This window comes from Marmota monax, unplaced genomic scaffold, assembly GCF_021218885.2.
Source record: "Marmota monax isolate L192 unplaced genomic scaffold, Marmota_monax_Labrador192_F-V1.1 WCK01_AAM20220418_F8-fsc00171, whole genome shotgun sequence".
Lineage (NCBI taxonomy): Eukaryota > Metazoa > Chordata > Mammalia > Rodentia > Sciuridae > Marmota > Marmota monax.
Window position 1 is genome coordinate 2,531,455 of NW_026694658.1, and position 12,288 is coordinate 2,543,742.

A 12,288-nucleotide genomic window follows, 5' to 3' on the forward strand; every position below is an offset into this window, starting at 1 on the left:
TATAGTACATATTTTTTCTAAATGAAGGGAAAAAAGGTTTCTGCTCAGAGTTAAGAAGTCAGGATCACTTTAAAAATGAAAACAAATTATATTAGAAATAGTTTTCAATTGGTACTTACTTTCTGTTACATTAGGACTTGACCAAAATAATCTACCAAGAAAGAAGACTCAAGACATAACAACAAAATAACTTATTTCACGCATGGATAAGATGCTTATTTAACAAATAAGATTAGTTAAATTAAACTTTGTGCTATAAATCGTCAATGTTGTGGGGGAGGGACCTGAAAATTTCAAATTTAAGAAAATGGGCTGGGTGTATGGCTCAGGAGAAGAGGGCTAGCCCAGCATACACAAGGTCCTAGATTCAGTGCCCACCACACACAGAAAGAAAGGAAGGGAGGGAGGGAAAGAGACTAGAGAAAAAAAATATATTCAAGGCAGGTATCTTCTGGCCTCCACATATTCAACTTAATTGGTTAAAATAAGTTATCGTGTGGCTACTATCCAGAATAGTTTATTGGGTAACATTTAAACACTCCTGAGTAAATGCTTCAACAATAATAATACAAAAACATTTCAGTTGGGATGGAACATTAGATTTTAAGTTTTTATTATTACAAAACAACTGTCAATATAAAAGCATGGGACAAAGTAAATATTAATATTTCCTACTAAAAAGAAAAATAATTTAAGACCTGCAAGAAATTTTAAATATGCTTATTCAATAAAGGGCTAAGTTTAAATTTTTTAAAAAGAGCAATAGGCTTGGGCTAGGGATATAACTCAGTTGGTAGAGTGCTTGCCTCACATGCACAAGGCCTGGCTTCAATTCCTAGGACCACAAAAAAAAAAAAAAAAAAAAGCAATAGACTTTGTGGCAATTTAGTTAGGCCATCCATATTAAAATACTGCTCAGATAAACCTGCAAATGCTTAAATTATCATCTCTAGAAAATGCCACCATGCATGCCATGGTCTATTTTGAAGAAAGGAAGTAGACTGGCAAAAGCACATGGCTTAAAGTCAAGGCTTTCGATACTCAGCAGTTGTTTGACCTTGGGTAGGCCACAGTACGGCCATATAGCTTTAGCTTCCTTTCTGAGTTTCTTCTTCTGTAAAAAGAGGAAAATAATTCCTGCCAACCTTATCTCAGAGTTGGATGCATAAATGACAATGAGCATGAAATAGTAAAGTATCCTATGTTAGGGAAAAGCAGGCTAGAGAGTCATTACTTATCTCATACTTCTGGAACCCACTGAAGGTTTCTGTGGACTTTACATTCGTTGTAATATACTATTTTAGGTATATAAAAAAAGTCATAGAACTATTTAGGCTATATGGTCATTATGTTATGTTATGGACCCCAAATCAGAGTTTTATAATGTATGAGAATGACAGCATGAGAATTAGAGCATTAGGCTAAATATTGTTTCATTCAAATATCTTATTTCCTGAGTTTAATATCCAAGCACTAAAAAAAGAAGAAGAAAAAGAAAGAAAGAAAAAAAAAAGCACTGTAACGTTTAAAAGAATGAGCCAATATGAAGAGGCTTTGTTAAGGGAATGAGTAGTGCAGCATTCAGCGAGGGTCGGAGAACTACACCTACATCTATACCTACATCCATATAGCTCTGGAATGGGGTCAGATCTCTTATGGCAGAGGCTTGTGGAAGCCAAATGATGTAATAATAAGCATGATGGCCCTGGGGGAGTTTAACATAAAGATTTGTTGGCAATGGCAGGTGTAGAAAGCAGAAGTTAATTCCAATGACAGTGGGCTCAGGCAAGATCAAACATTTAACAACATCAGCAAGAGAAAATATGTACGTAAAAAAAAAAAGATTAGATGACTATTTGAAAACACACCTAAAATGTTAAAACTCAGTTGATTACCTCCACTGGAGATTTCTATTTTTTTACTATTTACACCCAAATTATCTTCTAAATATAAGATCTGATTAAAAGATACTAGTACTTTCTACCTTTAAAATATTACTTCCAGAAATATACAATTCAGACCTTCTCAAATATGAATGTGAGAGTGTGAAAGTAAGGCATACGGAATCATAGCATTTTGAAAACTAATGCTTTATTTTAGAAAGTAATGAAGACTTCTGGTTTCAAGAACTAAAAAACAAAACAAAACAAAAAAGACATTGCCTCTTCCCTTCTCAAAAACTGCCCTTCATTAAAAGAGAAACAATCTTCAACTTCAATTAAACTAAGTCACATCTAACTCCAATCCCCAATATATGAAAAGTAGATGGACAAATGGTAAATGTGCAGAAAGGAGAAAATTCAAACTGATGTACCTACAGAACTATTCTGGGAAGTAAGCCAGTTTGGCCTGCAGAAGTCCAGAAAGTCTCAGGAAATGGAAGTATAAGGAACTAACTCAGGAAACTGTTAGAAAATGTGTACCACAAAGATCAAAGAGCAGGCTGGGTATAGTGGTGTTCCCAAATACTTGGGAGGCTGAGACAGGAATATTGAAACTTTGATGCTGGGCTGGGCAACATAGGAGGACACTATCTCTTATAAGAAAAATAAGAAGGCTATACCAAGATTATTGGTAGAGTGCATGCTTGATAACCTAGGTTCATTCCCTAGCACTGCAAAAAGGGGAACAAAACAAAAACAAAAAATGAAAAAAATAAATGAGATGGGGGAAACCCAAGACCCAGGAAACTGGCGATCTAACAGAGAAAACATATGCAAATCAAATTCCTAGGATAATAGCAATGGAAAAAAAAATTTCTCAGGACACCAACACTTAGATGGGCTGAAAGAGCAACTTAGTCCTAACTGACGCAGCAGATCAGAGGCTTAAGAAGTGATAACTCCACTCCAGAGGGAGAAAATGACATATTATCTGATAGGCCAATTAAAAAAGAATTGTAGTGAGAGGCTTGTACAAATCTATTTGAAGAAGACAGAGTTAAATGAAGATGAAAGACCTAAAAAAAGAAAAACGGTGGGTTGAGGAGTATATTATTAACTTAACAGTTCAAAATAGGAAGGAAATCATTTGACTACAGTTAATAGTATTTTCATAATCATGGTAATGTGAATATTGATAATAGGCTTAATTTTAAAATTGTGACATAACTATATTTAGGTGATATATGGGAAAAGTAGAGTGAGCTAAATCCTTATTTCAATTAGGAAATTAATAATATGTCTAAAACCAATTAAATAAAAATAAAATATGGAGGTAAATACAGTTAAAAGAAGTGAAAAACCACACCTCTCAGAAGTAGGGGCTGGGAATGGGGTAGAAGCCAAGGGATTGTTATTATAAGAAGTCATCTACTATATTTAGTATATATTAGACTCTTAGTAAAAGCTTTATTGGACTTTTTTCAACTTGATAAAAAATAATTTAAAAATAAATGCAGATAGTTCATTTTAATTCATGACATACATTTGTATGTCTTACTATATAAAGCAGTGGTGCTTAACTGAGAGAAATTTTGCCTACCAGAAGGTATTTGAATCTCTAGAGATATTTTGGGTTGTTACAAATGGCAGGCATGGGGCTGGGGCTGTAGCTCAGTGGGAGAGTGCCTGCCTCACACATGTAAGGCACTGGACTCAATCCTCAGCACCACATAAAAATAAATAAATAAAGATATGTGTCCATCTACAACTAAAAAAATATTTAAGAGAAAAAAATGGCAGGCATGGATGAGGGGCCCGTTGCTACTGGCAGCTAGTAGGTAAAGGCCAGAGATGCCCCCAAAATGTCCTACAATGCATAGGACAGACCTCACAACAAAGAATTATCCTGTCCAAAATGTCAACAGTGCCAAACTTAAGAAACCCTGATGTAAAGTAATTTTAAGCCACAGTGATACAACAGGAAAAGACACTATGAGCTATTGTACAGTTTACTATTCTCTCTGGCATTTTGGTGTTATCTGTCCTACAGTTAGAAATCATTTTGTACGACAGTATAAACTGAATTATCTCAAAGTTTTAGTTTGAACTGTCTATGACAGTATAAACTCTCTCAAACTGAACTCATTCTCAAAGTCTCAAACTTTTAATCTCAGTTAAAAACAAGAGGGACTGAAGTTGTAAACATTGAACAGAGATGTCTACTACAGTATAGTTTATCTGAGAATTTAAAACTTTATTGTTGGACAAACAAGTGACACAACACATCAAAAGCCCATCCACATGTCTGCACCCTGTCAGCTTTGAGGGTACCTGACGAGTAAACTGATTAAAACCTAAAACCAAATTTCTCCTCTGAAGAAAAATAATTCTTTTTAGAGACACAAAAGTCAAACAATAATTCCACAGCTTTCTTTGAGGTATTGCTTGCTGTTCTGTTGTTATTTGTTCATTTTTTTTCAGAAGAGATGGGAAAAAAGCATTTTATTTTCTCAGTGTTCACTGCCCAGGTAGATATATAAGTTGTCAATTTGCTTAGATTCAAACTATTTTTTAATTTTAGAACTTCAAGATATACTTATGGACTGCTTTTAGTAATACTTTGGGCCAAGTTTTTTTTTTTTTTTTTTTAAGCTGTAAAAAATGATCTAGGGAGGGAAAAAAGCATAAGTAATGAAAGCTAAACTTATTCTAGACTTTTAGAAGTGACAAGGTTTTTCTCCTCTATCTCTGATTTTGGCTAAGTGTTTCCAATAATTCTACCAGCAAGTTGCTGGACTCCTAAATGTTAAAGAGTTTAAGATTACAGCTCTTTTAGTTTATATACATAGCATTTCCCTTGGGTAACCACATGTTATTATTATTGGAGCTAGATCCAGGTGGGTTTCTGTATCAGATGCTACACTATAACCAGAACTCCACTCCACTCTGACCTCAGGCTCTGTTCCTGGATCTGGTTTCCTACAGTTTAGAATAAACTCCCAAATCCTGAAAATGGCATATAGAGCCCTAAGTGATTTGGCTCCTAAATACCTCTCCTAGTCTGTATTCACATGCCAGTCTCCCAACTCTCTCTCTCTAACTCAGCTTCTTTCAATTTCTGAAAACTGCTATCCTCTTTCACACATTAGGACCTTAGCATATGCTGTTCTCTCTATTGAGAATACTATTTATCCATTCTGTTCACCTACATAACTCCCAGCCTTCTTTCCTGTGTCAGCTTAAATATCACTTCCTCAGGAAGCCTTTCTTGACCCATAAAGACCTGTTATAACATTTTCATGGTTCCTGTGACTTTTCTTATAGCCTTCATCATAACTGTGATTGTTTATTACATTAATGTGAACATTCCTTGCTAGACTGTAAACTCTATGAGAAAAGGGGCTATAATCTGTGTAGTATATCACCGTGTTCCCAGAGTCTACAATAGTACTTTGTACTTTAAGCCAGGTATTAGAAAAAAAGGAAAAAAAAAAAAAGGTTGTTTCATTATTCTGAGTAGTCTTAGAATTTGAAAAGTTTTTGTTGTAATCTGATCTCTAATGGGCCGATTCCACTTTATCATATGTTTGTATGTTTAAATTTCAGTGTTGACAACATTCAAATCTCACCTTTTTGGCTCTTCCATTCCTTTTAGGCAAGTCAATAGAAGTAAATTGATGTCTATAGAGAAGGTGAAAGGTGGTGATCAACTTCATTTTTCCTAAGCATCTGAGCACCTAGTTTGTATTCCACCAAAACAATGTTATATGTTCTTGTCCTTTACTAAATAATAGATATCACCAGTATAGAGACAGCATGTCCTCTACTAAATGATAGACATCACCAGAATCGAGATAGCATGTTGCTCACTTTTGTATCTACTGCATTTAGTACAAATTAGGTTTTTAGTAAATATTTGTTAAATGGATTAATAAATGAATAATGAAACACTCAAGATCATTAAAATAATTACGATAGAAAAGTAATTCTAAAGAACTCAATGAATCTACTCGAAAAGGATAGATGAATCTGCTCAAAAAGTATGTTTTTAAAACTGATTGATATACTACAGTTCTTTGCATCCCTCCCCCTATTCATCTTCTCATGAATATTCACACTGCTGTCACAGCAACCAAAATAATGAAGGGACAAACTCATTCTCCTTATAAAGAAATCTGTCAGATTTAAGAACTCTAGTACTGCCATCATCTGACATTATATATATATATGGGGGGGGGGTACCAGGGATTGAATCCAGGGGTGCTTAATCACTGAGCCACAACCCCAGCCCTTTTTTATATTTTTTATTTAGAGACAGGGTCTTGGTGAGTTGCTTAGGTCCTTGCTAAGTTGCTGAGGCTGGCTTTGAACTCACACTCCTCCTACCTCAACCTCCCAAAATACTGGACTTACAGGTGTGTGCCACCACGCCCGGCCATCTAATATTCTGATAAGTGAAAACAGTTTAATGTGTGCTGTATATTTATTAACTCTGTCATCCTTTAGGGCAAGGACTGTGTCTTATAAAATGTTTACAATGCATGGAAATCTAGTATGACAAGTGTGTGTTTGTTGGAGACAATATGATGTAACAAAATTAAAGTAGATGCTTGTTTTTTCAATTAGGAATGTAATTTTCTTTTTTATTTGTTATGAATGTAATTTTAAAAGATTGATTAAAATAATATATTCAAAGCTGTTTCCAAAATTAAAAAGAAACAAAACAAATCCAAATAGCTATTATAGGCTAATACTAAAATAGATATTTAGATCACTACTTTAATTTAATTTAATTTTATTTTTTAATATTTATTTTTCAGTTTTCGGTGGACACATCTTTACTCTGCTGAGAATCAAACCCAGCGCCCCGCGCATGCCAGGAGAGCGCATCACCGCTTGAGGCACATCCCCAGCCCCACTACCTTAATTTTAAGTAGTTTCCAAATAAAATCTACTTTGGGGTATGGGGATGTAGCTTAATGACAGAGTAAGCACTAGCCCAACCTGCAGATCCCTAGCACTTGGAAAAAAAAAAAAAAAACTTATTTTGGAAACTAAACATACCATACTGCTAAAACAAAACAAAACAAAAAAAAATTATTACCTGAATACCTTATTTCCATCATTATAAAAGCACTTCTGACAATGAATATTACTATCAAATTTTATTAAGCCAATTATAAAAAGTTTAACATGCTACTTCATCCTTTTTAAGTGTAAAATTTTTTACCATGTGCTTAGTTTATTAATTTTTTTTCTCAGAGTAAAGGTACAAAACTCACAAAGGGAGAATATTTCTATTCTAGTACTAGATCATCTTTTTTTTTCCCATTAGACTACCTTAAGGAATACAAAACAGAGTTACATTTTAAAATCTAATATTTTATTTTATCATGTCTCACAAACTATGTCCATGTTACCAATTTGAGATGTGGGTGACTAAATCATAATGTTGAAGGCTTTTGTAATTATAATTGACCAAAGGGTTTGCTTTAAATACACACTAAATAGGCAGTCTTATTATACTGTGACTTAATTGCATTAAAAGAAAACAACTTCTCTTTTAGTTATACTTTTCCACTGACATCTAATCATATAATAAGCCTTGGTTCACTCTCATGCCCCTCAAATACTTCATTTTAATGCATAGAAAGTTTTCTTTTTAACTATTATACGATTAAGTATGTTCTTATAGAATGATCAGAAGCATCTGGGAAAGGTAGAAGAGAAAAAAATCCTCACTGGGAAAGTTAGCTTAATGCTTGCCCTTCAGAGTGGCCCATTATCAACATTTCATAGTGGGTTTCTTTATTTTCAGGTCCCTGAGGTATGTGCAATAAATTACGACTTGAACTAAACAAGTCACACTTGGCTCCAAAATGAAATTTTCCTACCTCTATTTTCTAGTCCCCAAGGTGGGAAGAGGAAATCCTGGTCACAGCCAAAGAAGTCGTATTTTTGACTCTAACATACATTTTCCTGCTTTTCTAAAAGCCAAACTCTGCTATTGAGACTCTAAAGTCTTAAGTTAGTATTTTAAACTGTAGTTTAATTTTTACTTCCATAATCTTTCTTAAATTTAAGAAAAAAAGCGAATATCATCAAATTAATGTCCCTGTCTTCTTTTTCCCACTCAAATCATTTTTCACTGATCTGAACCTTTAAAATGTGAAATAAAATGAAGTGGGAAAAATAATACTAAAATAGGTTGTTTCAATTCTATAAGATGGAATATTTAAATGTTCACTTCTAAATAAATTCTATTATTTTTGTATGTTAAACTGAGTATTAATGTAAAAGAAAATGTAAAAGTTCTAGCTTAAAGTCCAGTAATTTGAAGCATAGTTTTGGAAAAAGCATTTATGGAAATAATTTAGTCTGTCAACTCCTTTTACAGACTACAAGATGGCAGATACATCCTAAGGTGACACTTTATTTGCTCTTCCCTTAAGTGAGGGTAGAATTTTGACTTCCTTCTGGCCAACAGAATATGGCAAGAGTATGGGACAGTCATTCCCTTAAATTAGGTTGTGTTATATGGCAAAGGAATGGGAAGTAACTCTCATGATTAGAAGTTATTTAAGATTCTGTCTTAACTGACTGGTGTTAGAAAGTATCCTGTTGGTCTTGAAGAAGTAAACTACTATAAACTTCTCTTCTATCCCATAGGTGCATACAAATAAATATTATCAGTAACATGTTCTGCCTAGCCACTTCATAAATGTGTGATCTGTAACAAATGATTGTTGTTTTAAGTCACTGAATTTTAGAACTGTTACACAGGAAGGATTGGTCTAGACACATGGTAATAAGAAATACACTTCCCTTGCATTTCTCTCTTCCTGTCCCTGGATGCTACAGCTTAGACTATTCTTGGGTCCACCATATTTGCACCTTTTGGGAAGCACTAGGGGAAAACCTTTAGAACCACCCTCTTCTTCTCTATCCAGAATCCAGTGACACTTCTGCTTTGTGATTTTATGCAATTGAGCCACTGGGATTTGGATAAGCAGAACAATGACAAGTAGGATCATGACAGAACTGTCAGAGCAGGTCACCAGTGTTAGTTTTTTTTTTTTTTTTGGCTGCCATAAGGTGGGCAATTTATTCTACCATGGGAAAATTGGGCAATTTCCCTTATCATAAGGTAAAAGTAGAGAAAATGGAAGGTAAAATGCCATATTCATAAATACACCTTTTAATTTTAAGAATTTTTATAAAAAAAAAGAATAACAATAAATATTCTTATCATGTTTTCTTAACGCTTTTATTTTTAATTACAAATTATGGAAAAAGTTAAAGTCCCCTTTGGTAACTATTTACAGTATCATCCCCATCTCGTCTCCTCAGATGTAATCAGTACTGTAAGCTTGATGTGAATCTTTCCCAGCTTCACCATTTTGTAAGTGTAATATTAGTCAGTAATATTTGACAGTCTACTATCAGTCATAAAGCTTATCCTCTTTTCCAGCTCTCAAGAACTCACATAGGTTTGAGAAGTAGAAGGATTTGCAAAAACTAATTCCAGAGGAAAAAATGTATATTTAAGTTATTGGAGCACAATTCACAATAGCTAAACTGTGGAACCAACCTAGATGCTCTTCAGTAGAGGAATGGATTAAAGAAAAATGTGGCATGTATACACAATGGAATATTAACAGCAATAAAAGAATAAAATCACGGCATTTGCAGTTAAATGAATGGTGTTGGAGAAGATAATGTTAAGTGAAGTTAGCCAATCCCAAAAAAACAAATGCTGAATGTTTTCTCTGATATAAGGAGGCTGATTCATAGTGGGGTAGGGAAGGGGAACATGGGAGGAACAGACGAATTCTAGATAGGGCAGAGGGATGGGAGGGGAAGGTAGAGGGCATGGGGTTAGCAAGGATGGTGGAATGTGATGGACATCACATTGGTGTGAACATACTTTATATACAACCAGAGATATGAAAAATTGTGCCATATATGTGTAGTAAGAACTGTAATGCATCATTTACTTTTTTTAAATCAATTAAAAAATTTTAAAAAGCAAAAAAAAAAAGATATTGGAATAACTTGTGGTATAAAGAGGAAAAAGGATTCTCCCACTTTAACAAAGCAGCAATAATGCAATAATGCAGTCACAGAGTAAAATGATAAGACATCAGAAAACAACAGTATCAGTGTCAATAGCAGTACTATCAGTAGCACTAGTGTGGGAACCCAGCACTAATGAATGTTGTTGAAGCAACAGTTTTCTAGAGTAGATGAGAACTGTTTCACCAGTATCAATGAAGGCAGAATAAGCCATTTTAGAATAGAAGTCATAGCCCAGCATGTGGCCATCAGTGCCCTCAGTGGTAGCACAAGTAGTTGGAGAAAGGTAGTAGAAGCTACCAAAGCCAGTAGAGGCTGAAAGGATTACATTATGAATTCTCAGGTGGGACTTTCAAAAGTTCTAAAGAGGCCCAGAGGGTACCAGAGGAGTCATGGCAAATAGTCCCAGAACCAGATCTGAACATGAATGAGCATTGTTTTAGTCAGCTTTTTCACTGCTGTGACTAAAAAGACCCGACAAGAACAATTTTGGGGGAGGAAAAGTTTATTTGAATGGTCACAGCTTTAGAGATCTCAGTCCATAGACAGCTGGCTCCATTCTTCAGGGCTTGAGATGAGGCAGAACATCATGGCAGAAGGGTGGGGCAGAGGAAAGTGGCTGGAACTCCCATTTGCCAGATACAAAATACATATCCCAAAGGCACTCCCCCAGGGACCCACATCCTCTAGCCAAAACCCCACCACCTTCAGTTACCACTCAGTTAATCTCTTTCAGGAGATTAATTAATTGATTGAGTTAACGTTCTCATAACTCAATCATTTTGCCTCTAAACCTTGCATTGTCTCACACATGAGCTTTTGGGGGGACACCTAATATTTAAACCAAAACAGGCACTATCTAACCAGTTGAGAGCCAGGATGGAAGAGGAAAAGCTGCAGGGGGAAAACTTTATATGGTTCTTCCCTGTAGAGCTGGCAGGTTTCTGATACTACTGCCTTTAAATATCAGACTGCAGGGTACTTTGACCTTTGAATTCTGAGACTTGTACCAGAAGTCTTTGGCCTTAGACTGGATCATCAATATTCCTAATTCTAAGGCTTCCAGCTTTGACCGAGTCTTGAAAACAGCCTTTCAGTAGCCACTGTGGAACTTTCCAGCCTCTGTTAGCCATTATTTTCACCTCTCTGCTTGAGTATAATTTCCTGGCCACAGCATACAACACTTACCTACAATCAGAGTACAGTGGTACTACTGGGGTGAAGTGGAAGAGATCAGAATTTGGTGGCAGCTAAAATTGTGGAATAAGTAGGGCAGTGCATTATAGAGAGGACCCTAGAATTCCTTGGGGGATTTATGAGTCTAGAGCGAAGAGCTTATAAAACCAAAATTATGGGGCTCTACATCAAGCATTTCTGATTCAGCAGTTCTGAAACAGAGCCTAAAAAACTGTATTTCTACTAAGTTCCCTGGTAATACTGGTGCTCCTGACCTAGGACCACAATTTGAAAATCACATTTGTCAAGCAAAAGATAGTATGAGTTAAAAATAAAATAAACATTTTTCTACTAAACCTTTTTCAGATTCTTCATAAAGATAAAATGAAGATACAAGAAAAATGTATACTTCTTAAAGCTTTGATGGCCTACCTGTAGATCTTTGACATTTGGAAAAGGAATTCCTATTGTTATGACAGCACGGGCATTGTCATCTGAGAAATCCAGACCCTCACTCACTTTACCACGACAAACTGCTATTAGCAGGGCTCCATCTTAATCAACAGAAAATAAACATTTTTAAATAGCATATTCAAAATTCTCAGAAATAGCTTATTCTTGACATTTTGTAAAGACTAATTATTCTTCATATTTTAGGAGATATACTGTTAAAGTTCACTGTCTTAAATAAATAAGGAAAATAAGCTGGGTGGTGGTGCATGCCTGTAATACCACCTACTCAGGAGGCTGAGATGGGAGGACCTCAAATTTGTAGTCAGCCTCAGAAACTTAGTGAGGGTTTGTTTCAAAATGAAAAAGGGCTAGAAGTATAGTTCAGTGCTAGAATGCTCCTGGGTTAAGTCCCCAGTACCACAAACAAATAAATATAAAGTCTGCGAATGTAGCTCAGTGATAGCTCAGTGATTGAACCTTGGTTCAATCCCCAACACTGCAAATAAATACATCCATACAAACAAAACAAAATTAGATGCAATATGGTAGTAAACTAATTTACAGCTGTGTCTCCCAGATAAATTATGCAATAAAACTATACCAGAGTAGCAATTGTGTATGAACTGAGCAAGTATGAACTAAAAATTGAAGTTTCAATCATTACCTTTTACCACCACAAAGTAAAAGTCTCAGAACAATT

General features: G+C 35.1%; 1 protein-coding gene across 4 annotated transcripts in view; it reads right to left on the reverse strand.

Annotated features, from left to right (window-relative positions):
* Brip1 (BRCA1 interacting helicase 1) overlaps window positions 1–12,288 on the reverse strand; it is a 157,381-nt gene that overhangs the window by 39,132 nt on the left and 105,961 nt on the right. For all 4 annotated transcript variants that reach the window (XM_046423252.2, XM_046423251.2, XM_058572327.1 and 1 more), the window contains one exon: window positions 11,568–11,689. In XM_046423252.2, the coding sequence (XP_046279208.1) occupies window positions 11,568–11,689 (122 nt within the window). The remainder of the gene's footprint in view (window positions 1–11,567; window positions 11,690–12,288) is intronic.